The sequence below is a fragment of the Manis pentadactyla genome, chromosome 11, assembly GCF_030020395.1.
Source record: "Manis pentadactyla isolate mManPen7 chromosome 11, mManPen7.hap1, whole genome shotgun sequence".
NCBI classification, from domain to species: Eukaryota; Metazoa; Chordata; class Mammalia; order Pholidota; family Manidae; genus Manis; species Manis pentadactyla.
The window spans coordinates 104673823-104701581 of record NC_080029.1 but is presented as its reverse complement, the minus strand read 5'-3'; the positions used below and the strand labels follow the sequence as shown (position 1 = coordinate 104701581).

The following is a 27759-nucleotide window of genomic DNA, read 5'->3' as shown; positions in this document are numbered from 1 at the left end:
AGGAAAAGCTTTCAGCTTCTCACTGTTAAATATAATGTTGGCTATTGGTTTGTCATATATGGCCTTTATTATGTTGAGGTACTTGCCCTCTATACCCATTCTGTTGAGAGTTTTTATCATGAATGGATGCTGAATTTTGTCAAATGCTTTTTCAGCATCTGTGGAGATGATCACGTGGTTTTTGTCCTTCTTTTTGTTGATGTGGTGGATGATGTTGATGGATTTTCTAATGTTGTGCCTTCCTTGCATCCCTGGAATGAATCCTGCTTGATCATGATGGATGGTCTTTTTTATGTATTTTTGAATTCTATTTGCTAATATTTTGTTGAGTATTTTTGCATCTATGTTCATCACAGATATTGGTCTGTAATTTTCTTTTTTTGTGGTGTCTTTGCCTAGTTTTGGTATTAGAGTGATGCTGGCTTCATAGAATGAGTTTGGAAGTATTACCTCTTCTTCTACTTTTTGGAAAACTTTAAGTAGGATGGGTATTAGGTCTTCACTAAATGTTTGATAAAATTCAGCGGTGAAGTCATCTGATCCAGGTGTTTTGTTCTTAGGTGGTTTTTTTTTTATTACCAATTCAATTTTGTTTCTGGTAATTGGTGTATTCAGATTTTCTGTTTCTTTCTGGGTCAGCTTTGGAAGGTTGTATTTTTCTAGAAAGTTGTCCATTTCTTCTAGGTTATCCAGTTTGTTGGCATATAATTTTTCATAGTATTCTCTAATAATTCTTTGTATTTCTGTGATGTCCATAGTGATTTTTCCTTCCTCATTTCTGATTCTGTTTATTTGTGTAGACTCTCTTTTTTTCTTGATAAGTCTGGCTAGGGGTTTATCTATTTTGTTTATTTTCTTGAAGAACCGCTCTTGCTTTCATTGAGGCTTTCTATTGTTTTATTCTTCTCGATTTTATTTATGTCTGCTTTAATCTTTATTATGCCCCTCCTTCTACTGACTTTGGGCCTCATTTGTTCTTCTTTTTCTAGTTTTGTTAATTGTGAATTTAGACTGTTATATGGGATTGTTCTTCTTTCCTGAGGTAGACCTGTATTTGCAATGTATTTCCGTCTTAGCACGGCCTTCGCTGAGTCCCACAGATTTTGCAGTGTTGAATTATTGTTGTCATTTGTCTCCATATGTTGCTTGATCTCTCTTTTTATTTGGTCATTGATCCATTGGATATTTAGGAACATGTTGTGAAGCCTCCATGTGTTTGTGGGCTTTTTCATTTTCTTTGTGTAATTTGTTTCTAGTTTCATACCTTTATGGTCTGAGAAGCTGGTTGGTACAATTTCAATCTTTTTGAATTTGCTGAGGCTCTTTTTTGTGGCCTAGTATATCATCGATCCTTGAAAATGTTCCATGTGCACTTGAGGGGAATGTGTGTTCTGCTGCTTTTGGGTGTAGAGTTCTGTAGATGTCTGTTAGGTCCATCTGTTCTAATGTGTTGTTCAGTGCCTCTGTATCCTTACTTATTTTCTGTCTGATTGATCTGCCTTTTGAAGTGAATGGAGTGTTGAAGTCTCCTAGAATGAATGCATTGCATTCTATTTCCCCTTTTAATTCTGTTAGTATTTGTTTCACATATGTAGGTGCTCCTGTGTTGCGTGCATAGATATTTATAATGGTTGTATCTTCTTGTTGGATTGACCCCTTAATCATTATGTAATGTGCTTCTTTGTCTATTGTGACCTTCTTTGTTTTGAAGTCTATTTTGTCTGATACAAGTCCTGCAACTCCTGCTTTTTTCTCCCTATTAGTTGCATAAAATATCTTTTTCCATCCCTTCACTTTTAGTCTGTGTATGTCTTTGGGTTTAAAGTGAGTGTCCTGTAGGCAGCATATAGTTGGGTCTTATTTTTTTATCCATTCAGTGACTCTGTGTCTTTTGATTGGTGCATTCAGTCCATTTACATTTAGGGTTATTATCAATAGGTATGTACTTATTGCCATTGCAGGCTTTAGATTTGTGATTACCAAAGGTTCAAGGTTAACTGTCTTACTATCTAAGAGTGTAACTTAACTCACTTAATATGCTATTACAAACACTATCTAAAGGTTCTTTTTTCTCCTCCTTTTTCTTCCTCCTCCATTCTTTATATATTAGGTATCATATTCTTTACTCGTTCTCTATCCCTTGATGGACTTTGGGGATAGTTGATTTAATTTTGCATTTCCTTAGTTATTAACTGTTCTACTTTCTTTATTGTGGTTTTATTACCTCTGGTGACAGCTATTCAACCTTAGGAACACTTCCATCTATAGCAGTCCCTCCAAAATACACTGTAGAGATGATTTGTGTGAGGTAAATTCTCTCAGCTTTTGTTTATCTGGAAATTGTTTAATCCCCTCTTCAAAATTAAATGATAATATTCCCGGATAAAGTATTCTTGTTTCAAGGCCCTTCTGCTTCGCTGCATTAAATACATCATGCCACTCCCTTATGGCCTGTAAGGTTTCTGCTGAGAAGTCTGATGATAACCTGATGGGCTTTCCTTTGTATGTGATCTTATTTCTCTCTCTGGCTGCTTCTAATAATCTGTCCTTATCCTTGATCTTTGCCATTTTAATTACTATATGTCTTGGTGTTGTCTTCCTTGGCTCCCTTGTGTTGGGAGATCTGTGTTCCTCCATGGCCTGAGAGAGTATCTCCTTCCCCAAGTTGGGGACATTTTCAGCAATTACTTCCTCAAAGGCACTTTCTATCCCTTTTTCTCTCTTCTTCTTCTTCTGGTACCCCTTTAATGTGAATATTTTACCATTTGGATTGGTCACACAGATCTCTCAATATTCTTTCATTCTTAGAGATCCTTTTTTCTCTTTGTGCCTCAACTTCTTTGTATTACTCTTCTCTTTTTTCTATTTCATTTTATTGTCTCCATCATATCTAATCAACTTTTAATACTCTCCATTGTGCTCTTCAACGATTGGATCTCCATCCAGAATTCATTCCTGAGTTCTTGAATATTTTTCTGTACCTCCATTAGCATGTTAATGATTTTTATTTTGAAATCCCTTTCAGGTAGATTCATGTGGTCGATTTCATTTGAATCTTTCTCAGGTGTTGTATTCGTGATTTTACTTTGAACCAGGTTCCTTTGACATTTCATATTTGTATATGGCACCTTCTACTATCCAGAAGCTGTATTCTCTGGAGCTGCTCAGCCCCTGAAGCAAATGTCGGAGGTTGCAGGGGAGTGGTATTGGTCCCTAGGGGGAGGAAAGAGCTGTTTCCTGCTTCCCAGCTTCTATGCCTGCCTCCACTACCAGAACTAGTGGGCCAAGCACACAGGTATAAGCCTCTATGCTTTGTGTTTGTTGTTGCTATAGACGGGGCTTCTCTCTGGCTGGCCTAGTGCCAGGGTAGGGTTTGACAGTTTGTGAGCCAGGTTTTTGTAGCTGGAAGAAAGGTCAGTAGGCTGAGTATCACAGATGGGGTCCTTGGACCTGTGTAGCCAGCCAGGGAGCTGGAGCTTTGGGCATAGTGCACCCAAACAATTTTGTCTACCTGTCCTTTCTCCTGAGCAGTAAGCTCTATGCAATCCTTGTCCTTTTAGCAGCCTTCTTGCTGTTAGGAAGTCTCTCAAACTGCTTGCCTTTCTTTTGTCCCAGAGCAGCCAGATATGGATCCCTGCTTTCCACAAGTGGCTGGAATCTCAGTCTCTCCAGGTATTCTGCCTGTCTTAGCTTCCCAAACTCCTAACCACAAGAGTACCATGAAAGCACCATGAAATGTAGGTTTGTGCTCCCAGAGTAGGTCTTCCGACTTATGTATTCAGCAGTCCCAGGCCTCCACTCCCTCCCCATTCCATTTCTCTTCCTCCCGCCAGTGAGCAGATGGGGTGGGGGAAGGGCTTGGGTCCCACCAGGCCATGGCTTTGGAACATTACCATGTTCCATGAGGTTTATTCTTTTTTCCAGGTGTATGCAGTTTTGCGCAGACCTCTTTCCTGTTTCTCTTTTCAGGATTAGTTGTATTAATTATATTTTCCTATTATATGCAGTTTTAGGAGGAAGCCTCTGTCTCACCTTTCATGTGCCATCTTTAATCCTCTCTTGTCATTTTAAATATGATATAATGTCATATTAAGGCTTAATGTGACTCTGAAATCTTATTCCAGGTACTGAGAATGCAACAGTGAACTAGATATGGTCACTGCCCTGGTTGAAATTAAAGTCTAGTGGAGCCAAGAAACAAGTAAATTGACTGTTACCTAAGCATGAGAAGAAAAGAAACAAAGTATACCAGTAGGGAATATAATGAAGGTGTGTCAGGAAGACACTGCTTTAGATAAGGTAGTGGGAAGAAACCCTTTGGAAATTGTAACATTTTAAACTGGGACTTGGAGGATAAGCAAAAGTTATGTTCCAGGTAAAGGAAACAAAGTGTCAAGCTCTTGAGGTCCAAGAGAGCCTCATTCACATTTTCTTTCTGTGGGGTTTCAAGCATAAAGATAACTGATTTAACTTGCTACTGAAATGGTTATAATTGAGACCATTCACTTAAATTGTCATCATCCAAAAATAGCCACCCTTTCACTCCATACCTTAAATGATGACCCCTGGACCATTCAGAGTATGACTATGGCATGTAGTCTTATTTTAAATATGACTAATCTAATAATTCCTGTATAAGGGATTTTCAATACCTGGTAGCTCCTTTCCCTTCTCCCTACTCTTCAGCATTGTTAGGGATGTGTTTGCTGGGCAACTCCTCTTCTGTGCACCCCTTCCCATCTCCCCTCCCGCTCCATCCCACCAGTTACGTGGGATTTCATGTGGGGATAGAGAGCCCAACCAAGAAAAATGTCATTGTCCCAGCCCTGCCCCTCTTCTCTGTATTAAGCCTCCCAGGGGCCCCTGTCTTCTAAGTCTCTTCCAGTTTGACATGTTGAATTCGGCTCATTTCATGAATGTTATCAGGACGTTCAGCAGTCTGTAAGAACTCAAGTCCCAGTTACCACTCTACCCTGCCCACCAGGCCTTCCAGGTTTTTCCCCTTTCTTCATCCTAACGGAGACCTTTGTCTCTTGCATGACTTCTTCAAGAAGAAGCTGTTCTGGTTCATGCTGAAATGGAGAGTGAGGTGGGGGGGAGGGGCTGGTTGAATTACTTTGGAATTCCTCTGGCTTCCTCTTTGGTATTTCTCAGGTAATCATTCTCCCAAAGGCCATCAGTTATGAAGGTCTTGATAGCCAGAACAAGATGTGGCCTTGGCTGCTGCTGAGCTGGTAGACGAGGGACTGGCTTTTTACCTATGACTGGCAGCTCTAGAGAAAGACACCGCCTGATGCCAGTAGTAGTTAAGACTTTGCTCGTTTCCCTGGTCCCACGTGAAGTCGCTGCCGTATGAAATACTTTTTTCCTGGCAGTAATAGAAGTGGTGGGGGTGAGGAGAGAACACTGGGCCTTCAGAATCCCTCTCTGTGACTTCATTTTTCCCTTATCAGTAAAATGAGTGTCTAAAGTCCCTTTTAGTTCTAATATATCATGTTTCTATTTTAAACCATGTAGTAGTTTTGTCTCTAGTGTCTGACATATATAATGTTTATATTGGAATTTATCCCAGTATATGAGATGAATGCATATGTGGAAGCTTATAGCCCTACTGGACGAGCTAGATGTGCTCATTTAACAGTGGGGGTTGAACTGTAGTTGGAAAACTTTGTAACCAATATCTCTTCCTGCAAGTTTCTTGAATGCCATTGAAAGCAGCTGTACTGTATGAAACTAATAGAACCTGAGTTGGTCCCCAAAGAATGACCACGTGTCCCTGAAAATGGTGGTGAATAACTTGAAGTGTTTTTCACTCTGTCAAGGGGATACAGTTGTATTGACGTAGTACTGTGCTGTGTAATTCTGAGTTCTGTTGCTCTCTAAATTGGTCCCTCCTTCTTTTGCAGGAGCTATTGTGACAATCTTGGTTACCATCCATTAAGTGCTGCTGACTTTGGAAAGATCATGAAAAATGTCTTTCCAAACATGAAGGCACGTCGTCTGGGCACAAGAGGCAAATCCAAATATCCTTTACCAGAATGGTTTTTAGTAATCTCTTCAAGTTCTCACTTACTACAGAACATCTGCTGTTGTAGTTCAACTAACAACTATATTTAGAAATAAATATAAATCAACAAATACAAACAACTCAAAAGTACTTAGCAGTGTTATTTTCCCAGCTATTTATCAAATTGCCAATGTTACTTCCCCAGCTATTAATCAAACTGCAAGAGAAATAAATAGTGGTTACTAGGATTGTGATAGAGTTCTCCCCTGTCACTGTAATGTGTTCTTAATGGTCTGATCTTTTCTTTATCAGTAAGAATTACAGAGGCATGCCAAAGTACAGCAGTTGTAAATTATATCAATAAAAGTAGAGAAAGATGTTAACTTATCTTCTTCCCTTGTTCTAATTTAGAAACAGGGATCCCCTTGGCAAACTATACAACATTCAAAAATGTTTCTTTTGGAACTTGTACTGGAAGATTGGTGTTCTCTTTGAAGCATATTTCAGCCAACCATGTAAAGCCTGTATTAAAATGAAAGCCAGGGCAGAGCAAAGGTCCCTTTGTAATAGAGAAATACTTAGGGGCAAACAGAAGCAAGGAAATGAAAATTAAGAATTTACTAAAGGTCTTCCTGCTCTTGGAAGAAGATTGTAAAATAGAGGGTCTCTGTATTGTATTAGAAATACATCGTTTCTCTCTACTTAGATTTTGGCCTTTTTCAAAGCATGAAAATTCCCTGCTATGGGGGGATGGGAGGAAGGCAGAGGGGGAAGGCTCCTTTCCTAAAGTGGTTCCAGGTGTTGTTTAACCACTTGTTGCGTGACCTTACCCTTGTTTCCTCAGTACGAAGATGTCTTAATATGTCTTTGGCATGTTACAGGCGATAATCCTGTGTGTTTCAGTGGAAAAAGAGGATTGAAAAGGTTAAAGCTCTTGTGACACTCTCAAGAGTTGTTTTTGTCCCAGTGCCTAGGCTAAAGTTTCCCTTCTCTGTGCCAGGTTTCCATCTGGATATTGCTTTCCTTCTGACCTGTTTGTTACTGATGGCTGGCACAGCTTATTAGGAACATTTATTCATAAAATTTATAACAGATGAGAATCATTTTGTTTCATTTAAGACAGTAACATTCTACAAAGAGTATTCCAGTTTCAAAAGCGTAGAAGTGTCCTGAGTTTATAATATTAAGATTTCTCATGCTGAGGAACTTAGAAAGTAGATGTTAATGTGTGGTTTCTCAATTCATGGTTACTTCTCAAGGACTGATTATATAAGCAATTCATATAATTTAGAATACTTTAGACCTTAACTGTTCATTACATATTGCTACAGTGGACTAAGAAAAAAAGCTTTTGTTCATATGCCTACACTGCCCAATCTTGACTTCCACAAAACTGGAGATGGGGTAAGAATTCTGCTTTTTTTTAATAAATAGAACTGTGCCTTATTATCAACATTGAAATGCATACTGCATAGTCTCATCAGATAAAACCAGGGACCAGGAACTGTGCCTTTTACAAGTTAATGAGATGAAAAATTCAACATTGGCTGAAAAGCATTAGCATATATGATTTATGTCAATGTGGCCCATGAAATGAGGGGGAACAGAGACCTAAGCTTACTGATTTGTAAATGTATCCATGATAAATACTGATTGTATGTATTGTGAAGAGGAAAAATATAATTGTACAGTAATATATATGGTATGATCCCTTTTTCTTCTTTTTTGGTTGATTTGATTTCCTTTTTGACTTATTTATCTAATACCACCTTGGTGTACAAGAGACTCAGAGTGGCCAAAAGTACATAGAAGAGAAAATACAGCTAAGTGGCATAGCTTGTTTTATTGACGTAAGAAAATGCTGTTAGAAAGACTCAAAAGATCTCTTAGTCTTCGTATGTGTCTGACAGCTGTTTAGATGTATTCTCAAGGCTGCTGGCGGCTGTGCACTGGGGGGATGGGCTTCTTACTTGCAAGGCTCTTACATGCCTGCTAACAGGTCTCTTCACAGTACTTCCACCCAGCAGATTGAGATTATATCTCCTAATCAAGAATACACATCTTCAGGGTACTTCAGTTTAACTTCTCTGAACTTTCTTCTTAAAGCTAACTTTTCCTTTTTCCTTTGTTTAGTTGGAAGGAGCTGAACCTTCTGGGCAGCTTCAAAATATTGACGAGGAAGTTATCTCTTCTGCTTGCCGCCTTGTTTGTGAATGGGCCCAGAAAGTGTTAAGCCAGCCATTTGACACAGTCTTGGAATTAGCCCGCTTCCTTGTAAAAAGTCATTATATAGGCACCAAGTCAATGGCAGCTCTGACTGTGATGGCAGCAGCGCCACCAGGTAAAAGTGATTGTCAACAAGCTGGTACTGGCGGGAGTATTACTGTAACTAGAGTTGGTAGCAAAAGAAAAGTTTAGGCAATGAACTTAATTGTTTTTTTAGTTTTTGAATGAGTTTAATTTTTCATTTGCTTTTTTAAAATTTAAAGGATGTATATGTATGTACTTCTAAGCACATATGTGTATCTAAATAAATAGTGGATACTAGACTCCTATCCCAGAAACGAATGCTTTTAAATAAAATGATCTTTGGACAATGTGAGAGTAACCCTAGTCTCACAAAAAATAAACTGTATAGAGCATTACTATAAAAGAGCAAGAGTGATTTTTTTAAATATGTACTCAAATGAGTATTGTCATTCAATAGGAAATTTAGAATTGACAATTTTAGGAACTGACAGTATTGTAGAAATAATAGAAATAAATGACTGCCTCCCAAATTAATAGCTGGCTACAGTATCTTCTGATAAAATTTATATCTCCTTTCGGTCATACCTTGTAAGTCTAAAAAAGAGTGAATAAATTATGTGATTACTCTAGGAAATTATAATTTCTGTGAAAAATGTATTGACATGAAACTTGTTTTCCAGAGAAGTGTTCTGATTGTGAAATGTAAATATTTTTAAATATTCAATAGCTTTATTCCAGCCATATTGTAGTCTCCTAAATAACTTCATTTTTTTTATGTGAACTGATCATTTTAATAATCATTTTTTATTTCAGTTTATACTTCTCAGAAGCTTTGAGTATTTGTGGTGGGTGTGTGCAGTTGTTCTGTCCTTTCATTCTGTGGTCAAGTGAGGACCCACTCAGCAAAATGACCTCATACAGGAGCATTGTCATGATTTTTCTGTCTGGATGTAAACTATATGACCCATATTGGTACACTTACACTTACACATGAGCAGGAGAGTTCTTCGGCAGCCTCATCTGGCTAGATAGCTGATATGTGACTTATTTATTCCCCTAGCAGTCATTTGAGGTAGGTAGTTCTTTTTCCCATTTCACAGATCAAGAGCAGACTTAGGCAAGTTAAGAAATTTGTCCATGGGCAGGTAAATAGTGAGATCAGGCTTTGAATTCTGATTTTGTCTGTCTCAATAGCCCAGGTTAACTGCATTACACCATACTGTCTTCTTATTTTCTGGAAAAATGAGGTTTTAAAAGATAATGGGTCATTTAGTTTGCTGAATTCTCTTTCTCCTGCCCCTATTGACACCTAGAGGGTACTTTTAAGAAGTTGAGGGCTTAGGAGGTATCATAGGAAAATTAACATCTGTCTTCCTCATTTCCCAGACATTTCTCAGACATTGTTCACAGTCTGACCGAAAGAAATGTTGAATTGAATTAATGAATTTTTAAAACATAGTGTAAAGAAAGGTGCTTTTAAAACAAACATACTAAAGATTACATATGTAAACATGTGTTTTCCCTTTGTGAAAGTAGTCAGCTTGGGAGGCTGTTACTTTAATAATTATATCATTACTCAAAACATTTTTTGGAGGCCAATGCCTTAACAAGGCATTGTAGAATATAATCTCTCTTGTAATTTTGTGCTCAGCTATTGCCACATTTTTTGAAGTATCTTTGGTAGTGATTAATCTTCATCCTTTGAAGGGGAATTTGGCCTTTTATAAATACAGTCTCCATATTAAGAACAGGTTGTGTTACAAATGTCCTTTTGTAAGTCAGCTGCTTGGAACTCATTCCTGTCCAGAAACCCTGGCAGGAGGGGCAGACAGCCTAGCTTTGAGCCACTGGCAGGGACTCCCAGGGGTGCATATTCAGGAAGCCAGAGCTGAGGCTGGGGGCCAGGAGAGAGCAGTGCAATTTGAGCTGGATTTGAAGAGAAAAAAAATAGCACTTAGATGATCAAAAGGGGGTCAAAAGATGAGGGGTTATTGAGGAGTGAGTGTGTGAGTTTACAGTCACTTTTTTGCTCTCCTTCCCATCTTGCCCTCCCCAAGTTGTTGCTGTTAACAGAATTATGGAAAGCAGAAACAGAGGAGGAGAGGATGGGCAAGGGGTGCCGGCGGTGGTGGCGTCCTCCCCTTCCTCCTCTCCACTGTGTGTGCTGACCACAGCTCATTGCTAATGATCTTAATGCCATGCTCCAAATCTGAAACAAACTTTTTAAAAGTTTGTATTATACAATCCATTTTTCTAAAATTAAAATTTATCCCTTGCTTATTTTTTATCATTTTTCTCAGTGTTGATCTTATTACTGCTTTAAAAAGTTTTCTCAGTGACACCTTCTCAAAATTTCTTAACTTGAGTCTTATTAAGAAACTCTGCCTGGTTTCTTCTAGGTCATACTGGATAACTGTACAGTATAGTTAAAATAGTAGTACCTATTTTTGTGAATTTCTGGTAGAATTAAAGACTTGTTTTCCCCATACAAACTTTTTTCTAAGATGTGGATGGTTTCAGCAAATATTTATTGAGGCCCCTTATGGGTTAAATATTAAAATCATGAAGAAATATAAATTTCTAATTAGAGAAAGGGGAGGTTTCTGACATCTACTGGTAAAGTGTGAAACATGCTCTCAGCATTTATTTATCTTAGCTTCTGCACACTTATGACAGAGCTACTTATCTTTTCAAAATCTTCATCTGTTATTGCTGATGTAACTGAAGCTGTTGCCTGAGTTGAACCTTACTTTAAAGTGTCAGTTGAAACCATATCAGCAAATGTTTACGAATTGGAAGTCTAACACTTATGCTTTATAAAGAAATTATGTAAAAATTTGTGGATTTTGGTGCTTCATCCAATAGATGGCTACATATTCAAAGAAACTGAGTTGTAACTGCCTTCTATAAAGGTGAGTATTTATTTTAGCTTTCCTTTCTATTTATTTTCAGGAATTAAAGGAATTGCCCAGCCTTCTGCTTTTATACCTACAGCTGAAAGTAATTCCTTTCAGCCTCAAGTGAAGACTTTGCCATCTCCTATTGATGCTAAACAGCAGTTGCAACGGAAAATCCAGAAGAAGCAGCAAGAACAGAAACTACAATCCCCTTTGCCAGGGGAATCCTCAGCAAAAAAATCGGATGGCACTACAACCAATGGAGTGACTAATCTCTCTAATGGAAATCCTGCGATCCTTTCTCCTCAGCCTATTGGTATCGTGGTGGCAGCTGTCCCTAGTCCCATTCCGGTAATACCATTAAGTAGTGTTTGGCTTTACTGGATGGTGGGAAATCAAGCACTAGCACTGAATTAAAGGTGGCACATGAGAAGGAGGCAAGTGTAGGTGTAGATTTAGTTATAAATTGCTTTTGTGACCAGAAATTGACTTAGCTTCAGTCAGTTGTCCTTTATTCAGGATATAGGTCCATGAGTACAAAGCTAGCTATAAAATGAACATAAGTGAAAATATAGAGACCCAGGATATAATAAAGTATGCACCTAACCAGTCCAAGCTTTATGTAAGGGCTGAGTGATTTTCAGAGTTGCTTCATCTCTAGTTAAGCCAAGATGACAACTGTGAACATCTTTTAGTTTGATCTTTTTTTTCTTTTTAACATTCAAATGAAGCAAAACTGTGATGTTCATTGGTAATACTTTTTTGTGCACCTGTCTCTGTGGCTTGCTGGACCTAAGAAGACCTTGGGCAAGCCCCTTAGCTACTGTGAGTCTGTTTCCTTATCAATGAATCGAGGTCCTAGTCTCCTTCCCTGTCTCACACAACTGAGACTGTGATGAAGGGGCTTTTAAAATGAGAGTGCATCAAGCTAAAACTAGGTGGAGTTTTATATTATTTATGGTATTATTAAGGAGATATTTTATCTTTGTTATTTTCTTGTTCTTATCATCGTTGTCATCATATCATTAAAACATGGAATACCTGGTAACCACACTCTTACACTATTCTTTGTGGAGCAGACTTGGGGAGACAGTAGTTTAACCTGAGACCTTATCCATGGTAGTTTAGTTATAACATCCAAGGCGGACCAGTTTGTAAGACAGTCTTCCCCGTGGAGGAGTCGTCTTGGCAGACTCCAATAGATACCTTTATAGTTTCTTCAAGATTTTATCCCCTCTTCCTGTAACTACTTAAAAGTCATTGTTTTGGCAAGTATTCATCACAAGCATGAAGTTTTTGTTGTGTTCATTGAAAAGTATCTTCATGTTCTTACATATTATTGCATTTTATAACTATATTCTACTATATTGCCATGTATTTCTAATATTTGTGTGTTTGTATAGAACCTGGTCCAGTCTAACATAGAACTTCTTTTTCTTTTTAGCATTATATTTATTAAATGCCTTAATATTATACAGATATATGAATTACTATTTCTATCCTAGGCTTGTTAAATCTGATATTTTTGTCTTCCACCTCTTAACAGGTCCAGCGGACCAGGCAGTTGGTAACTTCACCAAGTCCAATGAGTTCTTCTGATGGCAAAGTTCTTCCCCTCAATGTACAGGTGGTCACGCAGCACATGCAGTCTGTGAAACAGGCACCAAAGACTCCTCAGAATGTTCCAGCCAGTCCTGGTGGAGATCGTTCTGCCCGGCACCGCTACCCTCAGATCTTACCCAAACCGGCCAACACCAGTGCGCTCACCATCCGCTCCCCAACTACCGTCCTCTTTACCAGCAGTCCCATCAAAACTGCTGTTGTCCCCACTTCACACATGAGTTCTCTAAATGTGGTGAAAATGACAGCAATATCCCTTACACCCAGCAACAGCAGTGCCCCTCTTAAACATTCTGCCTCAGCAAACAGTGCTACAGGAACAGAAGAATCAAGGACTGTCCCACAGATAAAGAATGGTTCTGTTGTTTCGCTTCAGTCTCCTGGATCCAGGACCAGCAGCGCCGGGGGGACATCTGCTGTGGAAGTCAAAATGGAACCTGAAATGCCGTCGGACGAGCATCCTGCACAGTGCCAAGAGAATTCTGAAGGAACTAAAGCTCCCAGAACAACACCTAGTGCCCTTTTGGGGCCGAAGTGTAACACCGAAGGAGTAGCGCAAAAACCTTCCAATGAAGGTGTCATTGAAATAAAAGCAACTAAGGTCTGTGACCAGAGGACCAAATGTAAAAGTCGCTCGAATGAAATTCTGCCAGGCACTTCAACAGGCAATAATCAAAGCACGATCACTCTCTCAGTTGCCACTCAGAACTTAACTTTCACCAGCACCAGCTCACCATCTAATGGTGACTCAATAAATAAAGACCCTAAATTATGCACTAAAAGTCCAAGAAAGCGACTTTCTTCTGCATTGCAAGAGTCCCAGGTGCCTCCAGTAAAGAAACCAATTGTGGAACCGCTTTCTGCAGTTATCACAGAGGGCCAGAAACCAGGCAGTGTTACGAAGGACCAAAAGGTTCCACATTCAGGGAAACCAGAAAGTTCGACAGCAGGTGCTCAGATTCCCAGCAAGGTATCAGTAAATGTCAATTCACACATAGTGGCAAGTCGACCCTTGAATTCAGCTCTGATTACCAGTGATCCAGCTTCAGAACAGCAAACACCATCATCATCTCCAGATATAAAAGTAAAACTTGAAGGGAATGTCTTTCTCTTAGACAGTGATTCAAAACCCGATGGCAGCTTTACTTCAAATGAATGGCAGCAGGTCACTAAGGATTCTGAGTTCATATCTGCAAGCTGTGAACAACAGCAAGATATCAGTGTTATGACAATTCCTGAACACTCTGACATCAACGACTTAGAGAAATCTGTTTGGGAATTAGAAGGAATGCCACAGGACACATACACCCAGCAGCTGCATAACCAGATGCAAGAATCTTCTTTGAATCAAATACAAGCACAGTCTTCAGATCAGTTACCTCTACAGTCTGAACTAAAGGACTTTGAGCCTTCTGTTTCCCAAACAAATGAAAGTTACTTTCCTTTTGATGATGAGCTTACACAAGATAGTATTGTGGAAGAGCTGGTGCTTATGGAACAGCAAATGTCAATGAACAATTCTCATTCCTATGGTAATTGCCTGGGAATGACCATTCAGAATCAGTCAGTAACTCCAGGAGCTCCAATGTCATCTCACACCTCGAGCACCCACTTCTATCATCCAATCCATAGTAACGGCACTCCAATCCATACTCCCACCCCCACCCCCACCCCTACCCCCACCCCAACCCCAACCCCAACTCCAACATCTGAAATGATAGCTGGATCTCAGAGTCTGTCACGGGAGAGCCCTTGCTCCAGGCTAGCCCAGACCACTCCTGTGGATAGTGCTTTAGGAAGTAGCCGACACACACCCATTGGTACTCCACATTCTAACTGCAGCAGTAGTGTCCCTCCCAGCCCCGTTGAATGTAGGAACCCATTTGCATTTACCCCAATAAGCTCCAGTATGGCGTACCATGATGCCAGCATTATCTCAAGTAGTCCTGTGAAACCGATGCAGAGACCCATGGCCACTCACCCTGACAAAACCAAGCTTGAATGGATGAATAATGGGTATAACGGGGTTGGTAATTCATCCGTTTCTGGCCACGGCATTCTCCCAAGCTATCAGGAACTAGTAGAAGACCGTTTCAGGAAACCTCATGCTTTTGCTGTGCCTGGACAGTCTTACCAGTCTCAATCCAGACATCATGACACTCATTTTGGTCGTCTGACTCCCGTCTCTCCTGTGCAGCATCAAGGTGCCACTGTAAATAACACCAACAGACAGGAGGGTTTTGCAGTCCCTGCCCCTCTTGATAATAAAGGAACTAATTCATCTGCCAGCAGCAATTTCAGATGCCGGAGCGTGAGCCCTGCTGTTCATCGCCAACGTAATCTTAGTGGAAGCACCCTCTATCCAGTATCTAATATCCCCCGATCTAATGTGACACCGTTTGGAAGTCCAGTAACCCCAGAAGTTCATGTTTTCACAAATGTTCACACAGACGCATGTGCCAACAACATAGCTCAAAGAAGTCAGTCAGTTCCATTGACAGTCATGATGCAGACAGCCTTCCCAAATGCTCTTCAGAAGCAAACAAACAGTAAAAAAATAACCAATGTTTTGTTGAGTAAACTGGATTCTGACAATGACGATGCAGTGAGAGGTTTGGGCATGAATAATCTGCCCTCCAATTATACAGCCCGGATGAATCTCACTCAGATTTTGGAAACTTCCACTGGTTTTCCTAGTGCCAATCCACAGAATATGATTGATTCCAGCACTTCTGTTTATGAATTCCCAACACCATCTTACCTCACCAAAAGTAATAGCACCGATCAGATCAGTTATTCTCCTGGAGAGAATCAAGCACAATCAGAAATGGGAGAGCAAGAGTTAGATTTCAGTAGCACTGTTAAAGACCTGTTGAGTGGAGATAGCCTGCAAACCAACCAGCAGCTGGTAGGTCAGGTAGCATCCGACCTCACTAACACTGCATCTGATTTCTCTAGTGATATCAGGTTGTCTTCTGAGCTCTCAGGCAGCATCAATGATTTGAACACTTTAGACCCAAATCTACTGTTTGATCCAGGTCGTCAGCAGGGACAAGATGACGAAGCTACACTGGAAGAATTAAAGAATGACCCATTGTTTCAACAAATTTGCAGTGAATCCATGAGCTCTATGACTTCATCAGGTTTTGAATGGATAGAAAGCAAGGACCATCCTACTGTTGAAATGTTGGGTTAAATTGTGTTTTATAATATGTAGCACACTGTATCTAAAGACATATGTATTGTATTTGTCTTAATGGAAGTGCCTCCCGCAGCAGAAACACTTACTATTAATTGTGACATTTTAAAAGAGTTTGCTGCAGAAGTGGTTTCTTCTTCAGTAGGAAATGGTTAGACTCGCCTCAGTTCTTAACAAGTTTCTGAAGACAGTAGGCTGTAGAAGAATAAGTACTAGGTTTTAAATTTTATAATGTTCCCCATTTAATCACATTGTTTGCTAGTAAACAGTTGACTAACCAGCTTTTAACAAGAGCAGTCTAGATCTTTATTTCGTGTAAGTTCATTTTAATTCATTGGTTGATCTGCACAGACTTTAGAGGAAACCATTGATTTTAGGTATAGGCTATTTTGTTGTTGGCATTATCTTTTAGATATGAAACCATAGTTAAGGTGAACTGTAGACAAGAAGGTCTTCCTTGAAACAGGGATAATATTCAGGTTATTATAAAGTATTTAGGCTTGAAGCATAGAGCTACTGTAGAGTGAAAAATCTCTGTAGGACTTTCTGGGACTTCAGTACCATTTGCACCTGCAATGAAGGGCTTGAATAGGAGAAATTAATGGAAAGTTAAATATTTAAGGAAAACAAAAGCTGCACTAAAAATTTTTTAAGGCAAAGTTAGTAGCCATTTATATTTGTGACCTTGCATTAGTCTTATTTTAAAATGTTGCTTTTAATGTGGAGCCAGCACACCCACACAGACATGCGCACATGCACACGTCCACAGAACAGTAACTCCAAATGCTGTAATTCAATAAAATAAAACAAGCATGTTAGGAAAATATTTTGCTTTGTTATTTGGTAGTTGAGATAGGGGAATTTAGAAAGAAAATAACATTTTCTTAGTTTCATCACAATGGATGCATGCACATATTAAAATTCTATTTAAGCTTTATTTTGAAGGTTTTTAATTACAATTATTCTTAAGTCCTCAGTTAGTGACTGACTCCTTCACTCCTCCTGAATTTAGTAATACTATTTGATCATGGGACCCCTTTGAAAAACAAGTAGGAAAGAGATAATACAAAAAGCTGCATAGAAACATTTCACCACCTGAGGTCGGAAGCCACGTATCTTTGTATCTCTGATAAAACAAAGGGGATATCAACAGTACTTGAAGAAGAGGAGCATTTTATTACATGCTTAATTTATTTATTGTGATAACCACAATTGCAAAAAAGCACTCAGGATTTGTTTTAAAATGTTCTCTCTGTGGCTCCCGTTTTGTTTTATGAATAATTATTTATGAATTTCACATTGACACAAAGCTGCTCACTAGTTGACAGTTCCATTTAAGTGAGTTTCAAGATCACTTCCAAATAGATTTAACAATTGCCATTAAGTTTTTAAAGCTAACATTAAACCATTGCTAGGCCACCTTGAACCCAGCCAAGTTTTTCCTTACCTTCATTAGTAAGCCAATCAGAGACTACAATCAATGAATATTTAACAAATGTGATGTAGTTTAATGTAATAAGGTTTCATTGTTCAATAAATTTGCAAGGTAGGGTATTAACATTTTGATAAATTCATGGTGCTAGGGTTGGCTCAGAGGTTTATATATTGATAATGTCCTAGTTATTGGCATTTGTATGTGTTTGCTGTTATCTTGATTTAATGATCTGTTAGGTCTTTTTCTTGATGCTAGTTATTTCTTCACTGTACATTGAGACACAGCACTACTGCACACCAAAGTATGCAATACCCAAAGGAAACTACGTGATTTCTTAACAAATGACGGGAGCCTTTCTATATAAGATACTCTGAAAAGGAGATTTTGAGGCCATTCTAATCCCTTGTTTACATTATTAGCTTCCTACTAATATGAAAATAATGGAAATCTTTTTTTATAAAAATATAAAGACTGGAGGATTTTAACCCCCTGTACAGTATTGCAGCAAACACTTTAAATTTGGTTGAATTCGTCCAGCAAACTTTCTGAGGTTCATATATTGCACTAAATTTGTTGAACCTGTGGTAGGCACATCTCTTAGGATAAATGCAACCAATACAGTCCACAGATTAAACTTTTTAAATGTGTTTCATTATGAAAAGACAAAATGTCATCAAAGTGACAGATAAAATTGTCTTATGTAGCAATGTGCATTGATCTCAATGAGATATTTCTATTTCTTATTCTCTTACATGAGAATATTACAGCAGGAAGAATTAAGTTTAGTTTGCTCACCATGTTAATACATGATCACAAAATGTGCATGAGTGTAATTGACTTATCTTGTACAGTACTAGGTATTCCTGTAACCACTCTTTTTTTCTCTTGGCTGTATTGAAACTGGTTCAGTGTTAACCAGGCAAACATAGTTATTCACAAGTTACTTGTTTATGTTTACTAATTCTGCTTAGTTGAATATTTTCTTTTCTCAGATTATTTTCATTGTTTTGATGTTTAAAACATTCGCATACTGTTTATCATAAGACTTCATGAAGTAAATAATTTTGCATATAATTGCAATAAGCACTGACTTTTGAACTGAAAAGAAGGAAAAGTGTTTTTTCGTGCAGTGCATCTGAGGTTCATCTAATAGTCTTGTACGATAATGTGCTTTACTACACCACAAATGACAAAAACAAGCCCTGTTTCATGTTTTCATTTAGTGCAAAAAGTCAGATTTCCCCAGTGTTTTGTTGTCTGTTGTACCTGCTGAAACTACAGTAGTTGAATATTGCAGTAGCATTTCAGTTCTCTTTTTTTATTGAAAGTGCTCAAAATTGTTTTTTAAATGTTTTCAAAAACAATTAAAAACATTTTATATTAAACTGACTGGACCTTAAGGTGATTTGTGAGATTCGTTTTATATAGGCAGCATGCCATTCTGTAAGCAACTCTGATGCCTCGCTTCCTTTGATCTCGTAAAAGTTGGGGAACTGGATAACAATCAGCACAAGGCAGAAGAGTACTGTGTGTCTGTCCTCTACTCTTATTAATCCAGAAGGATGCACAGAACTTTTTTTACCCATCGGAACTCTGCTGTTCACTTAGGGTTTGTTACTAATGAATGGTATGTGGTTTTTTTTCTGCTTACTCTCACACTGTTTGCTTTAAAATGTTAGCCTGTGGACTACCTAGATATGTATACTTTTGGAGCTTTGAATAGAACAGTAATAGGCAAAAATGGAGAAAATTTTAAAGCACAGCTGTGTCCAAAAGCAATGTAGGCATTTTGGTGAAACAAATACAAAGTGATATGTGCACTGAATTTGTAACCCAGGACCTGAGCTATACATATAGAAGCAGGGAAGAGCAGCCAGAAATTTCAACTCTTAACAGAGTAATGATGAAACCAGGGTCTGAGATGGAGTTCCCTCACTCCTGAAAAGAAACTGTGATGCAACTAGCAGTGCCTGTAACTTAAATTGTAGCCAGGGCCTGAGCCACAGGGCCTACTCAGCTGTACAGATCTGAAGTACTGGGAGAAAATGAAACCAATCCTAAGGCAAACAATCACAGAAGATGAAAGTGAGAATTCATATTCCCAGGCGTGAAGAACAGGACAAAAGAAGATTCTTAGTAAGGACTACATTGAGAAGTAGACTATTTTTTCTCATTCCTGCCTTCCCTCTTTGAGTTGGAAAATCAGGTATTATTGAGTATCATAAATGCAAATTGCCCCAGCACCTAGTACCATTTTAGAAGGCCAAAATTTTTATTTTTTTTAATCTATGAAGTAGAGATTGATTTTGATGTATATGTTGTAAATGGATTTTAGAATTACAAATTTGTGGATGGGATCATTTATCAATATTACCTAAAATCTTTTAAAGTATGTATATGACCAGCCCTAGAGCTACAATCTGCTTATAAGATGGAAGGGGAAAAGCAAAAAGACAATTTTCAAGACAGATTTTATTTCTAAAAAGTACTTAATTTTGGAGAGAATTTTATAAATATGAGAATGGTATTACTACCAATATGGAGTATTTCCTTACAGTAGAATACTTCATGTATGTTTTCATTTCCTCATTGTAACAATCCTGAAAGAATAGAATTTTTCAAGTGAGAAAATTTTAGCTCAGAGATTAACTGGTAGGGGTAACAGTTAATAACTGGAAGAGCCAGGATTGGCTTGGTTCCAAAGCCTACTTCTTACCCATTATGCTGTACTTGAGATACTTGATTAAACTATGTACTATAATAGTTTAATTTGGTGGCTGCTTTGAAACTTTCAGTCTGGCTTAAAATTTAGAATTAGGTTTGATTTTTGTAGAGATTTTATTTCTCTTCAATCTTTACATCTCCTACACTTCTTTTTCACTTTTGTTGCTTTTGGGTTTTACCTGCATTTCATAGCTTTCCTCTAAATTATTCTAGTCCCTTTCCTTCCTCTCCCCACATAGAAATAACATGCCCTAACATGTTGGAAGTCAAAGGAGAAGTAAGGTTTAAATACAAAATTTTGTTTTACACACAGCTTTTCAAACACATTTCTCAGATGTATACTTAATCATGTCTATTTTTAAGCCACTTTTAAATTTCATCAAGAAGTAAAAATTAGGTGTTGAATGAGTGATAAAATGCTGAAATGTCAGTCTTTGTGCCAGGTGCTAGAGAAGACACACAACTAGATTGCAGGATGCAGTGAGGTTACTACAGCAGAGACTGTAGCATTCCCCTAAACCAACTGCACACAAGACTATTTACCAGCTTCCCTTGAGTTAAGTGGAGCCATTTGCCAAGGACTCAAAAGGCTTGTGCAACTTCCTTTGGTGTGTTCTTGCCCTCCTCCCTCCCTGCTAGCTGGAATGTACATGTGATGACTAGAACTCTGGTGGCTGCCTCTGCCTGAGGTACAGCCAAATGCTGAGGATGATGGAGCATATACAGAACACAGAAGGAGCCTTAGGCCCTGGTGACTGAGGGAAGCTGACCTATCCACTAGTTCTGATTGTCTACCTCTGGATGTGTTTCACATGAGAAATTTCTTTCTGGTTTAAGTCCGTTATTTTGAGTATTCTGTCACTCAGTGCAAATCCAAAGTCTAACCCAACAGAGCCACCAGAAGGTTTTAAGCAGGAGTGGGGAATGTTAGATTAGCATGAGGACCACTAACTCAGCATGGTTTCCCCAGAAGAATGCAAACCGCATCTCTTGCTCACTGGAATTGGCAGATCAGGATAGGATCTTAGAATACCTTGATGTTAGGATGGCATTTGAATACTGGTTCATAACTATCCAAAAAAAAGATAAAGATAAAATTAGGTGGATTATAGCCTGCTTAAACAACTTATAAAAATTACAAATTGAAAGGCATTCTGGTCATTGGCATCAGACCTCGATTTAGGTCTCAGTTCTGTCAGGTTACAACCATGACCCTGAGCAGGTCATCTGAATACTAGTAAAGACAGCCACCTGGGAGATGGGATCGCGTTTGCCAGCAGTGGGCCACATTGTCCTGCGTGTTCACTGTTTGCCAACATCTTGAATGAAGACAGAAAATGCTGTGGCAAATATTATGGACTTGCTTGCTGCATTTCTGTTCCAGCCTCTTCCTGGTATGCAGATCCTTGGAAGCCAAAAACTGCATTTTCTAGATGTCCTCACTGCTTGGGTTCTGGATATGAATTACATTCCATCTATTAGATGCATTCTTGAAAGATTCGGAGGATGAAAATGAAGCAGAAACTATCCTCCTACTCACTTGTGGTGACTTTTTCTTGCAAACAAGTTCATAGTGACAAAGTTTCTCAGCAGCACCATTCTGGAGTCTATTCTTGAGATTCTGAACCATCAAAGGTCCATGTGCCAGTGACAAGTCACAGGTCTGCGAATGCCAAGATGCAGGGGAGCGGTGGCGGTGTGAGTGCAACAGGGTCAGCAGCTTCCTGGTCTGGCTTCCTTGTCTCTGGTGATTCCAGATAGGAACTCACTTCCCTGATGGTCAGCCATCCACTGCTGTTCTGGGAGTCATTTCAGGAATCACACTGTAAAACTTGTTCTTCCACTTACATAAAAGCACCTAATTCTCTGCATTAAGTCTTTTTCTGCCTAAAATACCTAGCCTAAGCATTTCCTACTCTGAACTCTGACTCATTGCCATGCCTGTAGACTAGGAGTCAAAAACATCTGAGATCCCGACCTCGTTCTGTCATTCTTTCCCCTTTCTGCACTTCATGAATAATGATCCCTGTCCTGGTTACTTTCCGAAATCTTTGGTGAAGTTCAGTGAGCTATGACAATATTTTGTAAACCCTACATATAAGCTATTAAAATCACTATAAATGTCTACATAAAAGAAACATCTAATGGGAAAAACTCTTGTCCTTTTCAGCACTAAAATTTTGCACTTTACTTGAAGGCTCACACACATCTGTCAAGAGATAAAGTTAGAATGTACAGCTGAACTTTGATTTTAGGTTATGTGACCATAAACAAGAAATAATGTAATTTAGTTTAGGTCAAGTTCTGTCATCTGAGCGTCTTTGTTTAACTGACACCTTCATAGGTTGTTTAAATCATGAGACCTCTGTATTTGGATTTCACGTGTTTGAAATACACACAGTTTAAATTTCTTACACAAATCCACGCCCCAGTCAATATGATCTCTTCGTCTTTCACAATCTTACCTCACTCTAGTAACAGCTCTGAAACAGCTGTCTGGAACGCTGGTGATTTCAGTTGGTCGACCCAGTGACACTGTTCTTTCAGTTTCAATGACTTGACATTCTGATTCACTTCTTACACCTGAGACCCCTCATTGTTGGTTTCTTTCAGGGATCAGCTTCCTCTGGGTATCATCTACATATAGAAATCCTTAGACACGCCACCATTGGCTTTCCCGACTCGGCTTTCTCTCCCTAGTCATTCCAAACACTCCTGCAGCTCTACCTGATGGCTTCCAAATTCTACATTTTCATTATTGTGTGCCCTTTCCTTCCTGCACTCCTCAACACCAAATTAGTTTCCAAGTCCTATACCTTGAGGTACATGTCTTCTTTCTACTTCCTTGCTTCCTGACACTGCCCTGGTACAAGGATTCATTTCTCAGTTGAAATGATGAATTATCTCTCACTTCGGCAATAATTTCTGTACAATGTCACAATAGAAATCCTTAACTGCAAAGCCTTTGGATTCAGAAGTCAATATTCTTCATATATATAAACAATAACCAGCTAGAAGATATAATGCAAGGGAAGACACAATTTATGCTACCAACAAAAAAAAAATATCCAGGCACAAAGTTAGTCAGAAACATGCAAAACCTATATAAGGAAAACTTTTTAAACACTTTTCTGAAAGACTCAAGATAGACATGAGAAACCATGTTCTTAGATGGGAAGACTCAACATCATAAAGATAGCAATTCCCCCTCAGTTATTTGATAAATTTAATATCCCATCAAAAATGTCTGGTTTTTTTTCTAGGGCTAGACCAGTTGAATATACATTTAAAATAAGAACATAGACAATTACAGGCCAAAAAACAGACAATTATTGGTGGAAAAAAAACATTGAGAAAAATGCACTGGAAGGGCTAAAACTACAGAGTATTAAACATAGAGTCACATGCCAAAAACCTATAAGAAAGTTAAATAACAAACGACAAAGTAGGAGGATATAGGTGCAACACATACAAAGGAGTAATAACCCTAATATAGAAAGAGCTGCTAAAAATAGGGGAAGAGGAAAGCCAATAACCCAGTAGAAAAGTGAGCAAAAGGTAGGAATAGACAGCTTACAGAAAAAGAAATGATCCTTAAACATGAAAAAAAAAACACCTGACTTATGAGAGAAATAAAAATTAAAATTATACCCAAGTTACCACTTCTTAACTCTCAGGGTGGCAGAAAAAATCTAAGCTTGACAGCATCCTCTGTTAGAAACATTGTGGGGACACAGGCATTCAATATTGTTTCCCTGCATATTTCCAAAACAGTCTACAAGAGAACAAATGTCAGAAGACCAAATGACTAGAAAGACACTGACTTAAAGACTGGTGGTGAACATTAAATACCTACTTACTTGTAAAACCAAGATTACATGAGGGTTAAAAAGGGTATGCTATTTATTGGATATGTGCTCTGAAAAATTAGATAAAATATACCTATAGAAAATGGAGATAGTATGTGTAAACAATGTTTTAATTTTTTCAATAATATTGGTTGTGGTAGAATGCGTGATTTTGCTGAGACTGTTGTGTGTATGCAAGACACTACAAATGGTAACTGTGATTAATAATTTTTTGTTCTCTGGTCTCTGAGAACCTAGATTCTCAGAAGAAAGGGTATGCTGAAGTAAGATAGAAATGTTAAGTAAAAATACAGCATTGACTGAATTGAAAATATCTGTCTGAACTCATGGAATATCTTGCCATATGATAGCAAGGAAGCTATGAAAGACTGCTGATACCATCACGCCAGCTTGAAGAAGCTGCCACTGGCCAAAAGTGGGACAATTTAAGGATAACTTAAGTGGATTGAAAACTTAAATATGCTTAAACCTATGAGTTCTAATGATCCTAAAAAATTCATTAGTAACCCTTTGGAGATGATAGGAAACCAATCACTATATTTAAAATTGGGTAAAGGGAAAGAAAAAAATATTTACCGTGCTTTTCATATGTGACCTGTATCACTGGGTAACCAGATAATAGCTGAGAGGGAGCTGCTTTATACAGAAATACTCTAGCAAATAAATAAGGAGGGATTGGTAAAATTGGTATATCGTCATTTTGCAACCCCCAATGAATTTATCTAGACAATAGGCATCAACAGTTGCCGACATCATAAAGAAAGAGGCAAACAGACATAATGTGGCTCATAACAGAAGAACACAACCCCAGTGAAATAATCTTGCCTCCAAAAATTAAAATGAAATCTAATCAGGTCCCTATATCAATTATAGGAAGTATGTAGATCACAGAACACAGTATCATGAGGATACAATTTGTAAAATCCAGAGTATGGTCAGCTACAGATCAAACAATCCAATTTCTGTAACAAATTTCAAGGGGGGAAAAAGGCAATGGAAGGGGAGCCAGTAGATTTTTAAGAGACTATTTTTTAGTCATATTAAAGTTCATATTAAATAAAAAACATATGAAACTATACTATTTAGGAGTACACATTTGGGTGATAAATATTTTTTAAAAATGTAAATGACTATCATAAAAATCAGAATAAGTAGGCACGCAGAGGGCTTTTAGGGTGGCTGCCAAAGTCCCATGCCCTTACCTAGGTGGTGTTTACAGGTTGTTTGCTTGTAAAATTTATTAAGGTAATCGTTTGTTTTATATGGTTTTCTGTATCTCTGTTGTACAGTTTTAAAAGGTTATTTTTTAAAAAGTGTGTTGAAAGTTGAAAATTATAAGGAAATTTACCTTTTATTTTGATAAATACATTATCAACTGTATTTAGGATGACCTAATAGCCCTAGTTGACACAGAAAACTTTTCTTTGTGAAAAATTCTGGGTAATAAGTGTAGAAAGCATGTTAAAATTAGAAAACCACCACTTTGCAACACCTGATGAAATAGAGAATTCAGGCAAAGATCATCAATGGATGAAACCAACAGTCAGATAAGAAATAGTGGATCAGGCTGTCACCACCTGAACCCACTGATCAATCTTAGCATTACTATTAATAAATGTGGGACAAGCAGATATGGGATAATTTCCATTTATAAGAAATACAGGAGTGCTCGCTTGGGCAGCACATATACTAAAACTGGAATGATACAGAGAAAATTAGCATGGCCCCTATGCAAGGATGACATGCAAATTCATGAAGCGTTCCATAAGAAAAAAGAAAAGAAAAGAAATACAGGAGATAGAGGAACACGTTAAACACCACCATAGGGAAGCAACCAAACCAATCCAGAATTGGGAGCATCCTGAGGGACAATTGACATAGTTTCCTCAACAATAACCTAAAGAAAACAAAGTGGAGTGAGAGAGGCTGCGATAGATTAAAATAGACTTAAGAGCTATAAAAACCACATGCCTTGTATAGAACATGATTCAAACCAACCAGCTTAAAAAGACATTTTTGAAATAAAGAAATTTGAATGTGAACTAGGGTATTTGCTGATCTTAAGGAATCACTGTGATAATGGCATTTTTTTCCCTAAGACAATATCCCTACATTTTAGAATGCATGCTAAAATATGTAAAAGTGAAAAACAGAATGTCCAGTATTCACTTTGAAATACTTTAGTAAAAGACAGAGACAGGAAGATAGAGGAAGAAAGATAAAAATCTTGGTAATTGTTTAGTTTGAATCTGGGTTTATGGAGATTCATAGTTCACTTTCATATATATATATATATATATATATATATATATATATATATTTGAACATTTTTCATTTAAAAAGGTCTTTATGATTCTCCATTCTATTAAATAAGAGATTTAAGATATGTAATGTGAAGTGGCATTGCACAATCAGCTCCTTCAAGTTGTATAAGCTGAAAAGGGCAGGCAGAGTTCCCCTCAAGAAAAAAAGAGTCCTGTTTCCAGGAGGGGCATCAAGGCCAGGCAAAAAACATAATAGATGCCCACTACAACTTTTTGAGCTTCACTGTACAAAATATATCTAGCGAACAGAACCACTTGCTGTTTGCTGAAAAGAGCACACGTTCTTATTCATTTAAGTCTTGTTCAGTCTGTTTTCTGTGTTCTTTTTAGGAGTCATATTTTCCTTCAAAGTCCACTTCAACTGCCATCTGAGAGGAAGCTTTTCCCACCCCTTCCTATAAAATAAGAAGACTCCTGTGGCACCAGTTTCAGGCATCTATGATAGGATTCTGTCTTGGATGGGCAAACGGGTCTGTACCTATACCCCCACTAAATTGGAGGCACCTTAAAGGCTCCTTTTATTGCATGGCCCAGAGCAGGAAGCCCAGTGACTTGTCTGTAGCAGGGATACTATCCTTGTTTGCTGAATTCAATTGACACTAATGATTTTTCAGATGGAGTTTCTCAAGAAAGCACAACATATTAAGCTAAGAAATGTTCATCCTTCATAATAACAAATAAGTACAACATTTTTATCCAATAACTCTTGCCCATTTAAAGACACTGGAAGTTATTTTAGTTGAAACTAAATATTAGATCCAAATCATTGATACACAAGATGCATGCTTTGGGATCTGGAGGGGGAGACTGAGATGTGTTCACACTTTGAAATATGTTAATTTCTTTGCCAACCACGGCAGATGGCCACCCTTACTGCTTGTAACAGAAATTTAACTGATTTAACAATAGCCTTATGGTCTTTCTGGTAGGATGCCAAATATTTTACATTAAATGAATTTTTTATTAAGCTACTATTTTATTATGTGAGTCTGAGTGTATCAATGGGAATATCCTCAAAACCGCTTGAATCTTTTTATATTTTTATTTTTTATTTGGTGTCTGGAGTAAAATTACCCTATGCAACTATATATTTTTTTTAATCTTAATAAGACCCTTTCAAAGGAATTCTTGGTGTAGGCCTGTGTCTGAAAATCAGAAATATTTCTCTTTCTTGTCTGGGTGACATGGTCCTGCAGAGGGAAGATGGGCTTCACCTACAGAAAGGGAACCAGAGGCAGGAGCCTGATATCCACTGAGCAATGTGGTAGATACCTTCATTTAAGCTATTCTGAAAAGTCACGGTCAGTTCGGGGTTTTGAACACAAACACAAAGTGAAGAAGTAGTTCCTCCCACTTCTCAAAGATCTACTAGCCACCCACGGAAGCCTCCAGAGGCTCTAATTACACACCCCTCCTGAGTCTGCCCCTCTCCAG

At 38.1% G+C, this 27759-nt stretch overlaps 1 protein-coding gene and 1 non-coding gene across 3 annotated transcripts in view; both read left to right on the top strand.

The window, feature by feature from the left end:
• Positions 1-18797, top strand: part of RFX7 (regulatory factor X7) — a 197104-nt gene extending 178307 nt beyond the window's left edge. For both annotated transcript variants that reach the window (XM_057488833.1, XM_057488834.1), the window contains exons 6-10: positions 5907-6027; positions 7331-7411; positions 8141-8348; positions 11210-11505; positions 12701-18797. In XM_057488833.1, coding sequence (XP_057344816.1) covers positions 5907-6027; positions 7331-7411; positions 8141-8348; positions 11210-11505; positions 12701-15970 — 3976 coding nt within the window. In that variant the 3' untranslated portion in view covers positions 15971-18797. The remainder of the gene's footprint in view (positions 1-5906; positions 6028-7330; positions 7412-8140; positions 8349-11209; positions 11506-12700) is intronic.
• Positions 18798-25666: 6869 nt separating this feature from the next.
• On the top strand, positions 25667-25773 carry LOC118934320 (U6 spliceosomal RNA). Its single transcript, XR_005033431.2, has one exon. It is a non-coding gene; the product is annotated as a U6 spliceosomal RNA (small nuclear RNA).
• The last annotated feature ends 1986 nt before the right edge of the window (positions 25774-27759 follow it).